The 22,500-nt window shown below is 39.1% G+C and overlaps 1 protein-coding gene across 13 annotated transcripts in view; it reads left to right on the forward strand.

Moving 5' to 3' along the window:
• The window catches only part of GTDC1 (glycosyltransferase like domain containing 1), a 274,459-nt gene that overhangs the window by 115,492 nt on the left and 136,467 nt on the right, over positions 1-22,500 (forward strand). For 12 of the 13 annotated variants that reach the window (XM_040069039.2, XM_040069048.2, XM_040069037.2 and 9 more), the window contains one exon: positions 21,309-21,659. In XM_040069039.2, the coding sequence (XP_039924973.1) occupies positions 21,309-21,659 (351 nt within the window). Of the gene's footprint in view, positions 1-21,308; positions 21,664-22,500 lie in introns of those variants that run through there. The other variant, XM_040069052.2, reaches the window with a different exon arrangement.

Consider the following 22,500-nt stretch of genomic DNA (forward strand, 5'->3'; position numbering starts at 1 on the left):
GTGGTTAGAAGGGCTCTAGGAACTGGGTTCTTAATGCACCTCTGAGCCTGCCTCTTCCTTTGGGGACCAATTCATGCTTCCTCCCAACACTTACAGAGAACCAGTAAAGACAGGTTGTTAGCCTGGGTTGCCAAGGTGAGTTTTGCCTGCCTAATGAATTGGTAAAAAAGGTTTTTTTATTATATTCCATAATTTTCAGTTGGTAAGCAGTAGGCATTCATTAGGCATTAGACCATCTTTTAGTAAAATAAAATATCCAGTTTGTGTTTTACAGTATTAGTTTACTGCTTGGCTTATGAGACAAAGTAATAAAGTAGCTGTTGGTTTTAGTTTGGGAGCAGATTTGGTAAGTGCAACTTTAAAAGAAACAATATTTAACTTGAAAGTTAGTAGAATTTAACAGTATAGCAGCTTTGCCTACTTTTAAGAGAAGGTTGGTGAGAAGTCAGTAATGAATTCACATTAGGCTCTTTTCTAATTTTCTTCAGAATTTTGAGCTGTTCTTAAGATTTACGCTGTTCCTAATTTCATATAGTTTATGTCCTGTGTTTGAACCCTGGCCATTTACTACCTTACTGTCTCCTCAGTGTACATTAGGGAAAAAGAAATTGAGAAACAGTATACTTGGGTCTCGTCATGTTTCGCTGATTTGAAATAATTTTCCTGTTAATGGCGTATTTAATATTTAGTTTTTCTCCTACCCGTGGTAATGCTTTCAAGTGAGAGTAATAAAACTTTTGGAGTGTTCCTGTCTGGGAGACTCGACATCGGTTTTTTGTGTTGTGTCTAAACTCCAGCCTAAGTAGGCAGAGTAAATTGCAAGTCAGATCCACTGGGCTAATAATATATCAGAAAACAGATTTCTTACCATGTTCTTACATAAAGTACAATTATTTCTCAATCTGATATTATTTAGTGTCTGTTAAACAGTATTCCTGATGTGCTTTTAGATTTCTGTGTATGTAGTGACTGATTACAGTGTCAAACTGGTTTAGGTTCCTCATCTTAGAAACGTTGCTAAACTCATTTTAAAAGTCAGATCCAGAGCTCAGTAAATGCATGAATTCTTTGTGTTAAGGCTCAAATCGGTATTAATTGAAGCTGTGGCTTGGATGAGAAGTGCGAGTAGATTAAATCTGGAAAAAAGAGCTGTGATAATATTAGTTTAAAAAAAGGCAAAAGAATGGAACAGCCATTGAATGAAGCATCGAGGAACAAACCTGCCAGGCAAGTGCCATTACGATTTTTCAAATGGGCATGTAAGCTTGATGTCTCGTTAGATTAAATTGTTATGGATGTCCATCCATCTGTGGAAAAGATGGTTATTTCTAGTTAGGGCATTGCCTTCCCTTTCTAATGCATATCTTGCTAATACAAATCATCCCTGTGTCACCTGAGGATCAGAAAGCTGAAATGCACATCATCTGCAACTGTTTTGGGGACTTTGTTTGAAAGTTGAACCTTGCTTTCAATCCAGCTTTGTTCCAACCATAATTGTATTATGGAAACTCAATCATCCCTGAATTTGGGGAGCCAGCTTTGAAGTGGCTGGTATCAAATTTTTTTTTTTTTTTTAAATCTGCTTAAATTAAAAAAAAAAAAAAAAAATTAAGGGCTTTATCGTGGTTGTTTTTTAATGAGACTTGAACTTCTAAGTGCTTAAGTCCATTGTGAAGCTAGAAATTAGGCTCTGAGGATACTTGATTCTTTGGAGTTCAGTTTAGACACCTGATCCCACATTATCCTTCTTTGTGCAGAATAACATTGAAAATGTATTTCTCTGAAGAGACTGGTTTTAAAAGTAGATTTATTCATAAAAAAACCCCAAAACCCAGAATGATTACTTGCTTGAAAAGTCATCTTCCTCTCTTGTTGCCTCTTCAACCCAGTGAAAACCAGGTAGCTTGAAAACTCCTGTTTGAGTTTGAGCACACCTTTCCCATCCAGAGGAGGAGATGCTACCATGTTAAACTATTTCCTTCTCATTGCAGGCCAACAAATTTGACTCATCCTGTGTCTTCTTCTCTCAGTTGTTTGAGACTATAATGCCTCTCTCTTTTAAATCATTTCTCGAGCAGAAGGTTTTGCATTTTGGATGTGGGGGCTGTCTTAGCCACAGTTGTAAGTCAGGAAATGTCATTAAAAGAATCACAGAAACATTTAGTTTGGAAAAGCCTTCCAGGATCTTCGAATCCAACCATTAATTGTAAGAAGATGGGAGCTACTTCAGTTCTCTTTCTGCTGAAGAGCTGCATAACTTTGGGCAAAACTCTTCCCCTTCTTACTTACCCTATGGTTGAAATGGGGCTAATAAGGCTTATAATTTGTATGCTTAGTATGCAAATTGGCAAAGTAAAGCATGCTTAAAAAATGGCCAAGGAACTTGGAAAGCTGTTTTTCCTATTAAATCTGGAAAAGAAGAAAGTTGCAAAACGTGGTCATCTAATTGCATCTTCACCAAGCATGTGGTCTAAGTGCAAATGTGACTCCAGTGTATAAATCCCTTCAGAAAGTCTATTTTGCCCCAAGAGGAATGGGAGCACACTCAGCAGACTGCAGGAGGATGGGATGCTTGCAGCATTTCTTTGCAGCATAATTGCAGCCTCAATGAACCATGAATCCAGCCTAATTAACATAACTGGAACCACAGCAATCATGTTGCCATTCAATTTAGGTTTGGAACATTGCAGTGGAGTAGCACAATTCTGCTGTTTATTGTTGAGACTCCGTGAAGAAGTGTCCACTTGCTTTCTTGCTGCTGCCTTGGTGAATTTTTATTATTTCGGGGGAGCTTGGGAATTTCAGAAATGGAAAGCCATTGGCCTGAAGGTTCCATTGCTGAGTCTACAAATATTACTTCCTATGAAAAGGTACTTAGACTGTTTAGTATATTGTAAAACTCAAAGATAAAAGTACCAAATTTCCAAGTTAGACACAGGTTCTGAATTGTATTGGATAGCTAATGGCAGATAATTCTGGGACTATTTTGAGTTAAAGGACTACATTCCCAGAATATTAAAAATAGTGTCTATTACTTTTTGGAATCACTATACCTAAGAGAAACCTTTTTTTAGGAAAGGAACAGATTTTTTTAAATATTGCTCTGTAAAAAATGTGTTTTACTGTTCTATTGGTTGTGCTGCAGTAAAATCAGGAAGCCACAGAAGCAGATGAGGTACCACTGGTCTTGGCATTAGGGCAAATTAACCACGTTTTTGGGACAGTGAAGCCAAGGGACTGCTGAAAATAGCAGTAGGTGAAAAATTGAGACTGAAGGTGGAGGGACAAAGAGGCTTCCTGCATCTCTTGACCATAAGGTGATGGTACTTAGTGCTGGCACTGAAGCCACTTCTGATGTCACAGCTTGGATGGTGAATCACAGTCATTTAGCTTGGAAAAGCCCTATAAGATCATTGAGACCAGCCGTGGTTTGGAAATTCCAGAAAAATACTCCAAGGTGGTTTTCTGTTTTGAGAATTCTTTGTCTTGTTTGAGGATTCTTTGATTCACAGCATTTTCTTTGGCTGTAACTTCAGCCCTTTCCATTGATTCAGAAAATTCTGTATTCCTGTTGACTCCCAGACACTGAATTTCCAATTTTTTGATGAAGTTAACTCAGGAAGTGAATTCTGACAGTTTCCACTCTAAGCATCTGCATATAAATTTAGGGAACTCAAGGCCTCTTTTCAGGCTTGCTTATTTAGTTTTTTGCAAGTTGTAACTTAAAATTAACAGTTAATTATAATGAAAAGTACCTGATGTAGACTATACCCTCTAAGTTTATATTAATTTTTTTTTAACACCCTCTATGTAACTCAGAGCAGTCTAAAGAAAACATGTATTATTATTGAATAAGAAAGTGAAGAAATCTGGCTTCCCACAGTGACTCTTCTTCCCTCCAGCCTCTGAGGAAATCCCACTGGCTGTGGGAGGCTCTGGGAAGTTCTCTGTTACAAATCTGGGCTTTAGGTGTTGCTTAGTCGTTCCCAGGAGGCTTCATACAAGGTTTTGCTGAGACTTTCCAGCTAAACATTTATGAAAGGTGGGGTCAATCAAAGGGCTGGCTGCAGTTGAGGAGGAGCTGAAGGAAGTGCAGAGAACAGCTCAAGTGGTTGGTTCCTGGAAGAACTGAGTCTGTGATTCATCCCTTTGGAAGTGAAGGAGGAGAAAGCCGTGCCAGTTAAATATCACAAAGGGTTATGATAAACATGCAAACGATGGGGAGAGATCGCGGTCTTTCATCATCTTTATTCCCTGCAGCTGTGATGTGTAAGCTCAGGAAGATGACTGAACATTGATACTTTCAGAGTTCAATAGTCATGCTTGTTTTTGAAGGCAGTTACTGAGAATTGACAGAAGAAACTATTTTTGAGGGGAGTTTCCAAGTAGAGATCGTATTTCTAGTTTAGTGTGCAACAAACCCAGGATATTTGAATGGTTGTCAGATCTGGGGGAAAGAGAGAATAACTTCTCTGTGGTAAAATATTGCAAAGGAAATAATCAGACTCCTTCAGAACCAGTGTTTTTTATTGTTTATAGGTGCAAATTCAAAAGTGACTCAGATCAAATGTGTCAGAAGTAATTTGAGTGCTTGGTATTTTAAATCTAATGGCACTGTTTCCACAAAAACTCCTGGCTGCTTTTAAAACATTTATATATACTTTTCTGCCTTTTATACAAATTCATGAAATAAGGTCCTTGAAGACACTGAAAAATTTAAGCTGGTCATTCTTGCTGAAGTAAAGTGATGAAAAAAATGTTAAGGAAATACATCTGTAGACAAATACAGCCCTTTCCTCTCTATGCTGTTTGAAGATGTGTTCAGGCTGTTTGAGCGCAAAATAATGGCAAATTTTCACCTTTGATATCTATCACTGTGTTACTACTATGAGGTTATTTTTTTAATGAGTCACTGCTAGGCACTGAAGAAGCAAGTTAAGGAATATTTTAAGGAGAGGTACATTAAAAAAAAAAACAACACCCAAAATTGTACATGAGGACTTTGTTTTGTGTGCCTCACACAGGAAGCTTTAGTAGAGATGGAAAACAGGGAAAGCCATGGGTAAATGGGAGAAGAAATGGTTGAAAACTAAGGGCATAGTGATGATCAGACAGAAAAGGGAGCTGAAATTCTGTTGCTTTGGGGACTGTGACCTGCTGCAGTGACTGGTGAGCTCCTTTCAGTGAAGAAACTTTCCCAAATCTCCAACCCAAACTTCCCCTGACAAAATTCCTCTCATCCTTTCACTTTTTGCTTGGGAGCAAAGCCTGACCCCCACCTGACCCAAAGCCTCTGGTTCCAGTCTCTGCTCCAAGCAATTTTCTGAGCATCCAAAGGAGCACAAACCCTATTAAAAAGAACAACGACAAAACAGGACTTTGATTAATTTTAAGGTGATTGCCTCTTAAGAGACTCTGAAAATGGGTTTTCAATTAACAATCTAGTTTACATAAAAGGCACATATTGATGAACATAGTCCATGACTTTTTGCTCAGTCCCATTATTCTCCTCTAATTCATATGCAGAAGCTAAGATTTCCAGTGATCTCACTGTTTACCAAAATCTGAGGGACTTAGAGGTTAATGTTTTTCTCATTTTCTGGTGAGAGTTCCATCTTCCCTTTTCTTCACAAATAAGAGTAAAAGAAAATGAGGAGTCCGCTTCCAGAAAACACCCAAAGGTACTGATGATCCATCAAGAATTAGCTGGATGCTCTTGTGAGAGCTAAAAATTCCCTAACACTTTTTTGGCATAAAATTATTCCGTATATATGACAGCCAGATATTTGCCTATTCATATTAGTAATTATTTTCAGTGCCAGGTCTCAGTGACTGACAAATTTGAGATGCCCATCCTGCTATGAGCCCTTCTCCTGCGAAAGGCAGAATGATATTAGTACAAATATGATTGTGAGAATCAAAGGTGATACAGCAGCATAATGGAAGTAAAACAATGTTGTTTATGCTTATTCATGTGAAAATACTGGTGGGGCACCTCTTAAATTAATCATGCAGCCCTCCTTAAATATATCTGATCATGAACCTTACCTTCAAATCAGAGCCAGTTATATGAGAAGAGCTGATTGCACTCAAATTGTGGAGAGGATTTTTTTTTCCCCCAGAAATTGCCTTTTAATTTTTTTTTTTAAAGGCATATTTTAAGGATTCTGACTTCAGACAAATAATCCAAAATTGATGCTTGATTGAAGCTAAAGAACCAAACACAATTTATTGCTTGTTCAAAATTGTAGTAAAAATACTACTCTTCTGTTTGAAGGACCTCCTAAAAATATCGCAGTGGTTATTAGTGGTGACTTGAATCAGTTGGAGGTATAGACATATTTGGTATCAGAACAAAAAAGAAACACGTAGTATTTTTAAACCCCTGAAACTTAAAGATCACACAGTGTTGTTATATTTGATGTGATACGTCAAACTGTCTATCCAAACTTTTCCTAAAAGATAGAACTATAACTTTTCAATCTGTAGGCTTGCTATATTGTGAGTATATATTAAATTTCTTTGATTTATTTATTTGTATGATTTTAAGCCTTCTCTTCTTGTTGAAGCATTTTTTTTTCTTAATGTATTAACATGAATAAATGCCCACAATAGAGCTGAAGTTCTTGAGTCTGCTTTGCCCTGAGTGTCACAGTGGGTTGGGTTTTCTCTTAGTGAAGGACCTCAGAACATGAAAGTCCAGCTCTGTGCAGGGGCTCAGATTAGATCTGAATGCAAGGAAAAGCAACAAAGGTCCACAGAATATCTGGAATCTGCAAATACTTCCTGTGCTTAACCTACACTTTCGTTGCGTGACTGTAAAGAACAGCAAATCTTTGTTCTTTCCTCTCTCAGTTCCCATTCAGTCAGCTGAGAGACACAGGAGAAAGGTTTTGGGGAGCAAAGCTGTTATCAGCCTTCCTACAGTTTGCATCTGATTCTGTCAACAGTGAGTACATCAAACCTAGGAGATTACAGCCGCTTTTAAATATCAGAAAAGTTATGTAAAAACATATATATATATATGTGTAATTTGTATAACACATAAATTAATATGAACAGAGATGATGAGTGTGAAGCTACTTTATGCCTTTAAAGTTTAGCTCATACTTGAGTTAGTAAGATCCAGAGCTCAGTTTTTGGTTTCATAAGGGAATTGCGTCTGCCTCAGGTGGAAAAAGACCAAGAGTTTATCTTGCAAAGATCCTGAAATGTTCAAGTGTGGTAATTAGACTTCTAGAAAGTCACAGATTAGTATCCTGAGTTGGAAAGAGCCAAAAGTGTCATTGAAGTCCAGCTCCTGTCCCTGCACAGGACTACCCCAAGTCACTCAGGCTCATTCATTTATGAAAACCTACTCTAGGGCATTTATTGGGTTTATAATCCAGGAGGTTCTGCTAGTCAGCTTTATTAAATAAAAAGATAGGAAGATCTCAGAAAGGCCTTTCTTACCCTCTGTGCCTGCCAGGAGGGTGTTGGTTTAGCAGCCTCAGGTCTGGTGGATCTGTGCACAGGTAGGGTTGCTGACCATAGGTTCAGGGATGCATATGCAGAGTACAGAAGGGTATAGCCTACAATTACTTGGAGCTAGAAATGTGGGAAGAAAAACAATCCACTGCTTCTCGCAGCTCAGCTCATGTGATTTGAATCTGGAATAGACTAATCCTGTTTATGGATCATCAGCTGCAGAGGTATTGTCGAAGAACTTGTGTCCCCATTCACTGGAACACCTGTATGTAAAGCCACGTCATCATTGTTCAGGCACGCTGAATCAGACTGCTCTGCCTCAAAACAAAATAGAGAATATAAATATATGGAATGTCCCAATCATCATACTTATTCTTTTCCTCATCTCAGCAAGGTTGCTGTTTTGGCAAACCCTTGTGAAAGCAATCCAGTCTTTTCAGTTAAAAGCCATTCATATGGCGACAAACCACCGTTCTTCCCTTTATATCTGTGTTCATTCATTTAAACTCCAAAGCTTTCCAGCTTACTTCTTGGATTTATAGCCAGCTGGCTGCTGTGTGTAACATGAACATGTTCTGACTGTGCATGACACGTTTTTATCTTGTTTAACCCACAATTGTCGTGTTCACCCCAGGCCACAGCTCACCTGTGGGTATTTAGCATTGACTGTGCACGTTCCCAAAGTCATTTCCACCTCCTCGCCTCTGACAATCTGCTGTTATTAAGTCAAAAATAAAGCTCAACTCCAAAACAACCACCCAAATCCCCCTCCTTGGAACGGAATTGGATAAAATAAATGTGTTCAAGATGGTGGGCCATAGCTGAGCCAGCTCTTGTGGGATTAGTGCCCACTTTTTGGCATTATAATAAACTTTGGAATGGCTTTTTAACACAAGCTCTTTAATAGCAAGTGAGGAGGGGGTGGTAAGGCAGGGAAGGATGTGTGCACTTTTTTTTTTTTTTCCCCTTGATTGCTGATTTTTCCAAAGTTGGTCTGATAAATGATACCTGTGTATTAGCAGGTTTCTGCAGTCTTAGAAGTCAAAGTCAGAGAAATTCAGTGGAAATGAAATGCTGAAATATCTGGCCTGAGTTACTGAATCATCAATGAGAAGCTTCCATTCAAAGCATGAATATTAAAATTTGTCAGCATACTTCAGCTCTGTAGGAAATACAGTATGTTATTATTTTTTTTCTTTATGCAACACCACTGGTTGCTAAAAGCAGCAATAGAACCATTAATTAATAGTAGTAGTCCTGGATAATGTCATAATAAGCAATACAACATATTAAAGCACATTAATTCTTGCCAGCTATCAGGAGGAACTTTTAGATATTTGAAAGGCCCATTAGGTTTGTTTACATTCTGAGTGGAAGCTGGTATGCTTTGGCAGGGGCTGAACCACACTTTAGTACTTCACTCCAATGGTGTTGAATTTCCTGACTGTCGTGCACACTCTGTAATATACTGTCACCAGTTCAGGGCAGCCTGGCTCTCCAGGACAGAGGGTACAACCCAGACCAGGGCATTCTCCAAAGCTAGGGTGTGTTTTTGCTGCCATTAAAATGAAAATAACTGAAATTATATGTAATAGAAGCAATTTTCCACAATGGAAAAGGTGGTTGAGGAATGAAACCCATGCCTTCAGGTGTATTAACCTAACAGAGCAAAAAAAAAAAAAAAAAACCAACCGTGCTGGGCTTTAAATTGCACTAACAATCTGGAAAGGATTTTCCAACTGGAGTTATGTTAAGTGTTAATAGTGAAACCTGGGTGCTTTTTCCTTTGATCTCTCTTCAAGCTCATATAGCATAATAGGATCAAAATAAAATGCCATTTATATGAACACCTTGTTCTTTTGATCTTAGCACCAAAAATACTGTCTGCAGCTACAGCCAAGCAAACAGTGCATCTGCTCCTATTAGCTGGACCTTCTAGTTATCATAACTTTTAATGTGGTGTCGCAGCCAATTTTCTGTGCAGTTCATGAAGTTAGTTGTCATTTCTGCCCTAAGAATCTTTAACTACCCTTTCAGAAGGATTTAAAATAAGGTACACAGGACCTGTAAACCATTGGCTTCTGGTTGGTTGTGCATGTTGAGTATATGATTTAAACATCTGTATGCTGCAGTATTTTGAAGTATAAAGTTAGTTGTTCTTGGAGTACTTGGGCAAAACTCTTGAATTAGTGTAGGCTGAATGAGAGAGAATGTTTGAGGGGGAAGAACAGTTGGGGTAATGGTGGTTTTCACAGGTTCTAGGTTCCGGATCCCTGTTTTTTCCAGGAGGGAGGTGATGGGCCCTGTGATGCCTGGGTGGTAGGTAGGCGAGCATTTCTCTTCATTGCCTGCTTTTGCAGGAAAGAGCACAGGAGGGTTACACCTGGTAATTACAGATCCCTTCAGTTTTATGTCGCAGTCAGATGGTCCATGGATGATCATGAGCACCCTTCAGCTCTTTATTCCCCAGGGCTGACTGTTAGGAACATTCCTTTGGAAGTCATTATTGCGAGCACTTTATGTAAAGCCACTTCCTTGTGCTCTTTCAAATCTCTTAGTAAGATTCATTCTTCTCTTTGACTCTGCTGAAGCTGCTCAGCTGTTTATTCTGATGACTGATTGTGTTTTGTTGTGATCCCTGCTTTAGCTGTTGTGACCTCCCAGAGCAGAAGAGCTGGGCACGAAGCGCTGTGCCAAATGAAAGCAAATAAACCCAAGTCCTGCAGTTCACCAGTGTCATAAATGCTGCTGCCCAGGAAGAGGGATTAACAAGTGAAGAAACACTAGCTAGGAGAGATCCAGTGGCCAAGCTGAGTCTTGGGTGTCAAATGTCTCTCTGAAGCTTTGCATCCCTCTGTAATTTATATTTAGCTGCTAAGCTGGTGCGATAGGAGCAGTCAGCTTGTGGGAAACACTGCTGGGAAAGTGTTCAGGCTCTTGCTGAAATGGCTGCACTTGAGCTTGTGGCACACGAGCTGTCCTCCAGCAATTTTTCTTTTACATTGCAAACTTAGTTGTCTCTGCACTCTGTCCCAAGGCAGGAGTGTTCCAGAGAGCCATAACCGTGGCTATAACCTATAACCCTCTTCTTATAAAGTAGTGCAGTGTAATTCATTGTGTGCAATAATGATACTGAGCTGGTTTGAGCACCAGAAGCAGCGAGGATGTGTTTGTGCAGCACTGCACTGGGATTGAGGCATCCTGCTGGGATCAGGTCTCCATGCTAATGCAGCCACTCTGCCTCCAGTACTTCCCTAAGCGGTACAGAACTAATGGAGGAAAGTTTGCTGCTGTAGTCGTCCTAAAAGGCAGTATGTGCCCAACTCTTAATTTGAGCAGGTTAAATGTCCCTGTTCATCTTCCACCAGTTCTCATTTCCTATCCCAGAATTCAGACCTACTTTTTTTTTTGCATCAATTAGAGGGAGGTTGTGGGACTTTTTGGCCAATGAGTTAAAAAGCTACAAAGATTGGTAGTTTCCCTCCCTACAATAGGAATGTGATTGCCCTAGTTCTGTGGTTAGCATGAAACAAGTCAGCTCTGTCATGAAGTCAGTGGGGTACAAGTTAATACAAGGCAGTAAAGGAATAAAACAGCAAAGTCCACAGTCTTTTATGACAAAACCAGTATGATCCTGCTGCAATATAAGGCCCTGCTGTGAATGGTATTTTCTGATGCTTGGATAAGTGCAATTTACATATATACAAAGTGTATGAATAAAGTTATAAAAGTATACTTGGTATTTTACTTTTTTTTTTTTTTTTTTCCCTTGAAAGTAATTTTCTATTGTTCAAACTTTCAGCTTTCACTGGTTTTGTTTCCAAAAACCCCAAAAGGAAAAGAAAATAACAAAAGTCCATAAAGGCAAAAGGGATATGTTCTCATTTCAGTTCAGAGAATTTCCTGCCTTTAAACAATACAAATATATGCCCTTAGGTCTCCAACATGCTGGAAGGATACTGAATCCTTGAAACAGATCAAATTAAAAGCAAGTCCACTATAGCAACATCAAGTTGTAGCAGCATGTCCAATAGATCTCAACAAGAATTTGTTGAGGGGGTTTTAACCACATTGCCAAGACTTAAAAAATCCTAAACTGCTGAATCCATGAGTGAATAAACACTTAGAAACATCAAGTCCTAGTCTGAACGGTGCACGAATAAAATCTGATGCTTAATTAATTGTTGGCTGTTCATTACAGGCCCCATTCAATGCAGTTATTTAACACAGCTTTGAAATGTATCCACGAACAGAGTGGGCGTGGGCAGTTGGTGTGCAGTTTTTAATATCACAGGTATCTCAGTGATGGACCATCAGCGTTTTACAGAATTTCCAGGGACTCTGACTCCCCAGGGATTCTTCTGGCACCCAGATGCTGAAAGCAAGATGATCAGGGATCATAGGTCAGCATCACTGTCATCATGATTTATACCAGAAGGGAGTCCAAAGGTTTTGTGGGGTTTTTCCCCCCTGTAATGACACTGCTATTACTAGTGTTAATATTTTAGAGCGTTTTGACAAAAACTTGGTCCTTTCAGGGGAAAACTGGAGGCTTCTGGCATTTGGACAATGAGTGAGGTTGAGACCTACTGTGAAAGCTGGGGTTAGAACCTGGAACTTTCTCTAGTCCTCACTGCCTGGTTGAGATACAAATGCTGCACATGTAAACTTCAGTTGTAGTACAGAAGCAAAATGCAAATTAATAGAGTGACACATTTTCAAGTGGAGGTCAAAGTCTCTCCATTAGCAAGTCCTGAGGGCCAGAGCAAGTTTACTGGACCATCCAATTTGAATGTCCTGTGGCAGGGATAGCTCCACAACTGTCACAAAATGCATTTTCCGTACTATTTGAATATTGTATTATTGACAAAGTGTGGTTTAAATTTTGGTGTGCATATTATTATTATTTTTAATTAGTTTCTGTAGCTTTTTCCAGTTAGACCTTCACGTGAAAGCAGGCTTCATTGCTTATTTATTTCTTGGGGTACCTGAGAAAACGTTAAATAGTTCAGGTGAAGTATGTGTTTTCCTGAGAAACACACTGAAATTTGCATTTGCGCAGGCGAGTGAATTATCAAAACCAGATGTAAGCAAGTGGAACATTTTACATAAATTTATTAAAATCATTATTTACCTGTAAGTTATAAGAAGGGCTTAGTTGCACTAGTTTGCTGCCAATATGTACTGCCAATAATCTGCCAAAAAAGCAGCTTGCTGACAAAATCCCTGAAATGGTTTGCTTATGATTGTACAGAACGATGCAACCCTGAGTCAAATGAAAACCTACTATAAACGAACTCTTTGATGGTGGATTCGCTGGAATATGGTATTGATATATGGTGTACAGTTTATGTGGATTATGTACACTGTGCAAGAAATATGGATATCTATTAGGGGTAACGTGATATGTAATCGGTTAGGACAGTTATTGTTTTCAGTGTTTGCTAGGAATAAGATCACAGGGTGACTGCTCAGTTCTGAAATACAGATTATTCCTGTGCTGCCCAAAGCACCAGCAGGCCATTTCTCCAATTAATACAGAAAGGCTATTGAAAATGTAAGATATCTGACATCTATACAGAGTCGTTTTAAAGGCAACTTTACTTCTAGGAACAGTTTATACATTACATAAACTTGTATTTTTCATCCAAGTATCATTTCACGAATAGCAAGCCTAAATATTGGAGGCCATGGGGAAACATAATATTACGATAATGTTCTTTGGTGCGGTTTGGAAGGTTTTAGGAAACATTTGGAAGTATTTTTCTCATAAAGTCACTTAACTATTGAAGTGTTATGATAGCACTCCCTTCTGCATTGTCCATGTTGCAAAGCAGCCTGGTTAAAGGGGGGACATTTCATCCCCTGTATCCTGATGAGAATTAGTTCCAAAAAACAGGAAATTATATGTTATAGGATCCTGGGTTTAGTTTAATTAAAAGAAAAAAAAAAAAAATTCAGGTGTGATATCAGTTTACAAACACCCATTTCCAGTTGTATTTAGCAAGAGGAGGTACTGCATTGGGTAGAACTCTTTGTGAAATTTGCATTCTCTAAATAAGCAGTTGGGAGCTCAGCTAGGTTTTTTTTTGTTTAAGGAAACATCAATGAACATGACCAATCCTTTAGAATCCTAAAGAGCCTCAAGAACCTTGCAATTCTCAGAAGCCTAACTTTTTCTCCCCATAGTGCAATTCATTCTTTCGAACTTCTGCAGAATCAGAACTTAAGTCAACAATTTCTAAATTTCTGGCAGTTGTTATCAAGAGGACTTTTAGGGCTCCATAAGTTACTTTGTGGTGTCAGTGCAGCAGATCTGCATGGTCTTAGCATTTAATTATAGAGAAAATTACTTTTTTTCTGAACTATGAATTAATCCATGTATTCATATCTTGCACAAAAAAAACACATGAGTTATTTTCACCTGCACTATAAAATATGTATTTTAGTTCATTACTATCTTTCTGAGGAGCTCTTAAATTATCATCATTCCATTTTTGGAGAATGATGGGCACAGAAATTATAACCGCACAGATTCTTGCAGTTAGTGTTAAAGGATTTCAGAGAATTGAAGACATGAACTCAGAAAAAATATGTTTAGGGTCCAACTCAGTCTCATTTGATGTCAAAGAGAACTTTGCTTTTCACTTTCCCTGTTTCACTGAAGGCTAGTGTTTTGCATTTTGGATTTTTGGGGAATAATTTTTGACACGCTGGCACTGGCTGCCCTGAGAATCTGTGTCTGCCCCATCGCTGGAAGTGTCCAAGGCCAGGTTGGAGCAGCCTGGTCTAGTGGAAGGTGTCTCTGCCCGTGGCAAGGAGCTGGAACTTGTCTTTTAAGTCCCTTCCAAACCGTTCTGTGATTCTGTGAACGAGAGTTGAAGAACACTTTTGTTAAAATACTGATCTGCTGGGACCTGGTGCAGGGATCTTAATGTTAGAAATTCAAGTGTAATACTGAGGGGAAGGCTAAGAAGTCAGTTTGAGCATGCTCCTTAGACTGACCTACAGATATGACATCTTAGAGCATAAAAAATAGGAGTGTTGGTGAATTAGTTAAATAGATTGGAAAGTGAAGTGTAAATGTTAGCTAGAAGTGGGAATTTTTGATAGTGTCAAATGTGGATGTTGGATATTGAGGAATTTCACTCAGAAATTACTTGGAAAAACAGGTAGAAGTTACAGTTGGAGGAAAGAGACTTATCCTGTTGGCCTTCTTCTCTCTTTACTATTGGGATCTCTCTTACTTTCCTCATCTTCCTTCCACACTCAGATGGACCAAGTTGAGTCCAAGCCAACTGCCCGTGGTTGGTCTAGATCCAGCCTTTCTTCTCCAGGACCACCTTCGGATCCTGCCTGCTAATCAGGCATCAGCTGGAGTGTCAGGGTTGTTGCATTCAGCTAATTTGTTGCTAAAACAACATTATTTTGGCTATTCTGTCAGAAATAAGTCAGACCTTGTGATATTCCTCCCTGGTTTATCTGTTGTCTGGGTTACACACCAATTCTTCTCTCTGGCCAGGAAGGAAGATGTCCTAGTCAGCTTTAGCTCCCTCCCGTACTGTTTTTTATTTAATATCTGCATGGGAAAACTGCATTCTTGACTTTGGTGAGAGGTAAAATTGGACTGGAGGAGGCTCTTGAGAAACCTGTCCAGCTGGATGGGCCTTCCAACATCAGTGGTTCCCAGAGTTTCTCCTCTGTCATAGAAAAGAGAAGACAATGATAGCATCTGTAATAACATTTCATATTTCTACATCCTGCAGTTTTCAAGCAGGGAAATCAGTGTAAACCATGCTTATTGTACCCAGGAAATCGCATATTCTGCTGTGGGAAGAGAAGCTGAGCCGCAGACCTTGGATTTTCTTTTGCGATGCCCTTCCCAAGTGCTTAATCTTGGCTCTGTTCAGTTTTCTTTCTGTTCTCTCTCTTCGCTCCTAATCCTTGTCCATGCTTATAAGCCCCTAATATTTATATGGCATTATCTGTGTTAGAGATTACTGCTGACAAGTAATCTCTTCCCTCTTCTGAATGAAGAATTACAGCCACTGCTGAAGATCAGAAAGTGAAATTAGATCCCCGAAAGTGTGTGACAACTTCAATAAACCCTGATATCAAATTCCCTGAATATTGGGGATCTTCTTTCAAGCTTTTAGGTTTGAGCTGGAGTACAGCTTCAGGACACCTGACCACACTCAGCAACATTTTTTTGCTGTAGGGCAAAATGTGGAAGTAGTTGCAGAGAAAAAAAAAAAAAAAAAATTAATTATGACTATTCTCCCAGTTTTGTAATTTCTTGCAATCTTTTGAGAAGTAACTAAATATAAGCAGCATCAGTTTTACTGTTATCAGCTGATTGATAATATCAAAGATAAAAATATAAATGTATGATTTTATATATAAATAGGTATATACTAATGGAGTTGCTATCTATTCCAGTTTGGCACCCAATAACCTGCTTGGTTTTTTTTTTTGGGGTTTTTTTTTTTTTTTTTTTTTTTTTTTTTTTTTTTTTTTCCCCCGTCTATTTCTTAGAATAGAATCAGCAAAACTCTCAAGTTTTGAAAAAAAAAAAACCCCTTTGATATTTGTACCATGCTTGGTCAGTAATTGGGTGTGCATGGCTTGGAGCAACCTGTTCTAGTGGAAGGTGTCCCTGCCCATGCAGGAGGGTTGGAATGGGATAATCCTCAAAGTCCCTTCCCACTCAGACCATTCCCTAATTCTAATATTTTTAAACTTTTTAATGGCAATATTAAAAAAAAAAAAAAACAAAACAAACAAAAAAAACCCATTGGACTTTCAGAATTCTAACTTTGCACCCAAATGTAACTACATTTACAGAAGGGACAATTTTTATCACTTAAAAAAAAAAAAAAGTTATTTATTCCATCCATCCTTACCGTCTCTTGAGGCAGTTGTATAATTTTTGCTCTAACCTAAACCAGCACTCCAGTTCATCTTTCTAATGTGGTTTCTATTCATTGAGCAGTGACATCATGGCCCTTCCGTCCTTTTTTGTTGTTGTTTTTAATAAAATGGTGCACAAAGTGACTCTTGGTGCCATGGAAAAGAAACCAATCCCCATAAATAACTTTTCATTAGGGCAAATAAAGTGCGGTGAATAAACACATACGGTGGAACATGGCAACATATTACAGAAAAGAAACGTGTGTGGGAAAAACACGTGTCTGCTTCAAGGAAAAGTACATGGATTTCTTTAGAGCATGGTTTTATGGCATAAATGAAAAGAAAATACATAATATATGGGTTGTGAGTTAAAAAATCTGTTACTCACAGTAGCAAATATTTAAACTGAAACTCTGAGTTTCAGGATATTGAATTTTTATTACATATGAACTTAGTTTAATATTTAACCCATCTTTTTAACTAAACATCTAGACCCAGTATGCAAAAAAGGCAAAGTTTTCAAGGCTTATCTTTGTAAAGGCTTACTCTTTGTAGAGCCTTCATAAAGTTTTAAATTTGACTGTTCAATGTGTTGGAGAGCCTCAAAAATCTGAATAAATAAAAGAAATTTGAAAACAAGTTGCCTTACTAAAATTAGATATCTAAGTCCTCACTGTTTGTTCTGGGCCTTCAGTGTTTAAATATATATGAGTTACGCATAAAAGTAAAACATTTTCCTTTTTTTTTTTTTAATATAAGTTTTAAATATAAGTGTTAATATTTGTAAGCTTTGATGATAATTCTTTTTCTGGAAAGTTCTACATGTGCAAGAGTTCACTGCAACAAGTTAGTAATAATAATAAAATGCTTCTCCCATATTTAAAATAGAATGTTGTGGCATTTTTCTTGCATGACTGGCGTGTTTTGTAACTAAGATTGAGAAAAATGGTGTTTCCTTCTCGAAAATGAGCTCCCACTTCTCTGCTGTGGTGGCTCTCTAGGTGGTTTTACAGAATCATGGAGTAGTTTGGGTTCCTTTAGGACTTTAGAGATCATTTCATTCCACCCCCTGCCATGGGCAAGGACACCTTCTAGTATCACAGGTTGCTCCAAAATCTGTCCAGCCTGGCCTTGGACACTTCCAGAGATCCAGGGGCAGCCACAGCTCCTCTGGGCACTCTGTGTAATGTTTTGCTACCTTCCTGATATAAAATATAAAAAATTTAAAACATTCTTTCTTATAGTTACTCTGTCAAGCGTGTGTCCGCTCCTGCTCCAGCGTCGTTTCTCCATAGCCATCATGGTGATACAAGAAGTCCTGCAAGCTCTTGATGTTTTAAATGAGTGAGATCTGGGCAAGTACTGGATGGAGAGCTACCTCTGGAAGGTGGCAGAAAAGAAGAATTAATGTGAGTCTGGAGGAGCAAAAATGTGCTGGAGAAAATGTAAACACAAAAAATGCACTAACTAGACGTTGTCTTTTCCCAGCATGCTTTTGGGAAAAGCACATGAACAGGTTTAGATGACTTTGTGTTGTTATTAGTTTATTTTCAGGTCATTTATTTAAGTGTCATAAAGAACATTAGCTGGTGGTTAGGGACTCCAATATCCATTATATCATTCCAATCATGTGGACAAGTTTATACTACACATGATTTACAACGGTCTTTCCGCCGTAGAAATTGTTCTCCTCAGGTACGAGGTTTTATTCGTTGTTGTATTTAGCAAAATCCAAGTGGCTGAGCACAGAGGCGTCTTCCAATCAAAGTCCAAAAATTAATGCCTTTCCATGAACACCATGGATTGCAGCACGAGCTGTTTATGGCTCTCTGCCTACATCTTTTATCATGTCTCCACTGTTGTTAGTAAAATATACAGAACTACTTTATGCCAAAACAATGGAAGTTAATGCAGATAACTTGTTCCAAAGTTAACCATCAAATAAATCTCTCTCTGTCTCTCTTTTTTTTTTTTTTTTAACTGTTAAGTGAAATGGTGTTCTAAAACTTTTAAAAATTGTCAAGATGATGAATACTGTGTGTGTAATACAAGTAAATACCATGGAATTGATTGCACACACATGTCTTAAATAAAAGATATTAAAGAGTATATTCCAGAGAGAAATCGGTGGAGTTTTATCTAAAATTATTAGGAATTCTGCAATGACAGATGAGATTTATAAGGGTTGAAAACTAAGGAGGAAACCTGTTCAGAAACAGAAATGGTGCAGTGAGTGGATGGTTGTCCAGGAGATTAAAGACAGGCAGGGGGATACAGCCTGCCCAGGTAGCCTGACCCCTCACACCTCAAGCAATTTGTCTTAACAACAGTAATTTTTAAAAAATGTCTTAGCTAAATTTGGGTCAGTTAAATTTGGATCAGTCCTTTCAATGCAGTCAGAACTTGGTAGTTTAGGAAAAATCCCTTATTCAGTTTCTACTTCAGCTTTTCCCACGTGTAAATATTTAAAAGTACATCCTGACGGGGCTGTGTCTGTGCTTCAGAGGAGCCACCAGCAGCCAGTTTTGGGGCTGTGACCAAAGGCTGAGGGAATTGGGATTGTGCAGCTTGGAGAAGAGAAAGCTCCGTGGAGACCTCAGAGTCTTTTCCCTAAAGGGCCTCCAGGAGACCTGACAAGGGATGGAGGGGACAGGACAAGGGGGAATGGCTTCTCAAGGACAGAGGACAGGGATGGATGGGATATTGGGAAGGAATTGTTTCCTGCTAGGGCAGTGAGGCCCTGGCACAGGATTCCAAGAGAAGCTGTGGCTGCTCCTGAATCCGTGGAAGTGCCCAAGGCCAGGTTGGAGCAGGCTTGGAGCAACCTGGAATAGTGGAAGGTATCCCTGCCCATTGCAGGGGGCTTGGAACGAGATAGTTTTTCAGGTCCATTCCAACCCAAACCATTCCTTGGTTGTAGGATTCTGTGTATGGAATTCAGCCATGCCAAATTTGTACTTATAAACTCAGAGAATCTGAGGCTGACTAAGGTGGTGAGATGGAACTGGTTTAATTCAGGCCCATCTGGGAACGCAACAAATCTGTAACACAGGTAATGGATTTGGATGAGGATTTTTAACGTGACTGAACTTTTTCTGGTTATATCTCCAGAGCAGCTCCAAAAAGTGATGGTGAGCAGTAGGAAGAAAGGCAGGTCTCAGAGGTGGTTTAGACAGTGGGTTGAAATTGCAGCTTATTGTCGACAAAACAAAAATTAGATGCGAAGGAATAGTGAGCCAAATCAAAGAATACACATTACATGAAGTAGTTACGCAGTGCGCTGACTTGGGAAAGAAGATTTAGGGTTTGAAGGAAAATCCTCAAAGCGATTAGTCAAGAGCACAAGTGCAGTAAAGCTCACATAGTCTTGTGTGTGTTTGTATTTCAGTAGTGATTTTGAAGAAAAAGGGTCTGTTTACATTTAAAGATGCTCCATTGCAGAGTGAGGTGAATGATCCTCATTTTTTTTGTATATATGTTTTGACAGAGAGGGGAGGGAGTGGTTTGTTCTCAGCCCAGAAAGGAGCTGTGATGGAGTAAAACTCTGAAGAACTGTGGAGGAGGTTGATAAAGTGGAGCAAGTGTAGGTTTTTGTAAGTGCTTTAGTGAACAAGCTACAGTCTGTAAACATTTGGAAATTAAAAGGAAATGAAAAATTTAAATGTCTCTACTTATCTGGGAGAGCCATAATCACACTGAAAGGCATATGAGTAAATAATATGTGGGCAAATTAACTTGAGGTACAGGCAGCTCTTTAGACTGAGGAACCTGTGGTGGCCATGCTTGGAGTCCTACCCATGTTAATTTAGAAGGGTCATGGTTGAATGAAAGAGCTTCACTCAAGTGTTTCCTGGGGAAGGTCCATAATTCTTCACTATTTTAATTCAAATATTAAAACTGGGTCTGCTTAAAATGTTAAATTTCATGTTATTACAAAATATGAGTTCTGTTGCCTCCATGTAACTGTGCAAATGCATCCTGCTGTTGGGAAGGGGTTTCTGCCGCATGGACATCAGGTGGAAGAGCCCGTGGTGTCTGAGACTGTCTGTGGCACCTCAGGAAGGTCACGAGTACCCCTGCCTGAGTTTCCTCATCTTAGTGTTCGCTGCCTACACCCGTGAAAAAAACATGGTTGTTTTATCCTGTGAATGGATGTACAACTCAATCCTGTCTCCCAAGTCTAGGGTTTTCTTTGTAAATTGTAATTATTGTTTTCAGCTGGTCGCTATAGAAATTGCAGAATTAATAAGGTTGGAAAAGACCCCTGAGATCATCAAATCCAGCCTTTGACCAATCACCACCTTATCAACCAGACCATGGCCCAAAGTGCCACATCCATTTATCGAGCACCTTCAGGGGCGGTGACTTCACCACTTCTTTGGGCAGTCCATTCTAATGGTTAACAATCCTTTCCAGGAAGAAATTCTTCCTGATGTCTGACCTGAACCTCCCCTGGCACAGCTTGAGGCCGTGTCCTCTTGTCCTGTTGCTGTTCCTTGGGAGAAGAGGTCGATCCCCACCTGGCTCCATCCTCCTTTTGTATAGTTGTAAAGAACAAGAAGGCCTCTACAACTAGGAGAAAGGATTGCTACCAATCTTTGGGGTGGCAAAAACACCAAGACTTTTCTGGCAGAGTTGCCCTCTTTCTTCCAGAGGTGTTTGCATTAATTTATTTTAGCAGGTAAATAGTTTAATTCTCTTTGTTGATGCATGTGTCATTAAGGAATGCATTGTTTTATTTCACAGGTGTCATATTCAGTAAAATAAAGTGTATCTTCCTGAATTCTTGTTGTCATTTAGATGGATATAAAATATCAACCATATTTGACCTTCTAATTTGCTATTACTTAATTAGTTGTCAGGTGAAACTTTAATGCAGCAAAAACACCATACAGATTTTTTTTGTTGTTTTTGTTCCTTTTTCCTCCCAGGTTCATGCCAGAGCATAAACTTGCCCGTTTGGAAAAGGTAATTGGTGTTAAAAGGAGTGGAGATGCTTATCATTCGGAGGGGCTGCCTGGGCAGCAGGAGAGCAGAGCTGTAATGAAAGCCAGTGATGCACATCCTGAGTCTGGACTTTGTGAGCCCCAGCCTGGACTCTGCACCACACAGCACGAGGGGCTGCCCTCCCCACCAGCAGCCCCAGTCCAGGCTGAAGCACCAGAAAGTACAAATCCTTGTCAAGGGGAAGATAAGCAATGTCTGACTTTTAACCTCTCTAATATCTTGAGTGGACTGGACTATCAGCAGAGACCTCTGCACATTGCCTGGCCTCACAGGTGGTAAGTGAACAAACCCAAATGCTGTGCCTTCAAAAGATTTATGGGTTTGGGTTGATCCTTTTTCTGTGACTTCTGCCCAGTACAAAATAATTACCTAAATGCTGCACACACACGTGGAGGAAAGACCCATCACTAACATCTGATTATTGGGAATAATTTGTTGAATATGCACCTTCAGTAATGCTAACCAGACGTTCAAACAGCGCTGTCAGTGATTCCTCTCTCTTCTCCCAAGGAAAAGCTATCTACTGCAACACTGAGCATTATTCGGGTAGCTCTCTTTTCCTATCAAGCAAACCACAGATGACAATTATTATCGAATGTTATTTAAATTATCTTAATTACTTTAATGCAAGTGAATAAGTGTCAAGACACATGGTGACACCGGACAGCTGATGTTAACCCACTGTCTGCAGTTTAGAAACACCCTTTCAGTGGTACATAAATAGAAAGCCTGTTTGAGTGTATTAACAGGGAAACAGTATTTTTCCAACTGCTAAACCCAAATACCTGATCTCTGAATCTTCTCAGAAGGGACGAAAATCTACCATGCCACATAATCGCTAAAAACATATAAACTTTAGCCTGACTCCTACATAAATTAGGATTTAAAGAGGTAAAATGTCCTGATAATCTTCCGGTATTGGGCACGAACATTTTAATCTAGTTTTTATTCCTCGCAGTTTGTTTAATCTGCATGTGGCCTGATTAGAGTTCACTTCATCCACAGATTATAGTCTGTTTATTGCAGAGATGCTGGGTCGATCAGTAGGTCAGATTTTCCGAGAGCAACTGTTTTCAGGTGAAGCAATAAGTACAGCGCACCGACGGGGCAAATCGC

The sequence above is a fragment of the Hirundo rustica genome, chromosome 7 (assembly GCF_015227805.2).
Source record: "Hirundo rustica isolate bHirRus1 chromosome 7, bHirRus1.pri.v3, whole genome shotgun sequence".
In the NCBI taxonomy this organism is placed as follows: domain Eukaryota; kingdom Metazoa; phylum Chordata; class Aves; order Passeriformes; family Hirundinidae; genus Hirundo; species Hirundo rustica.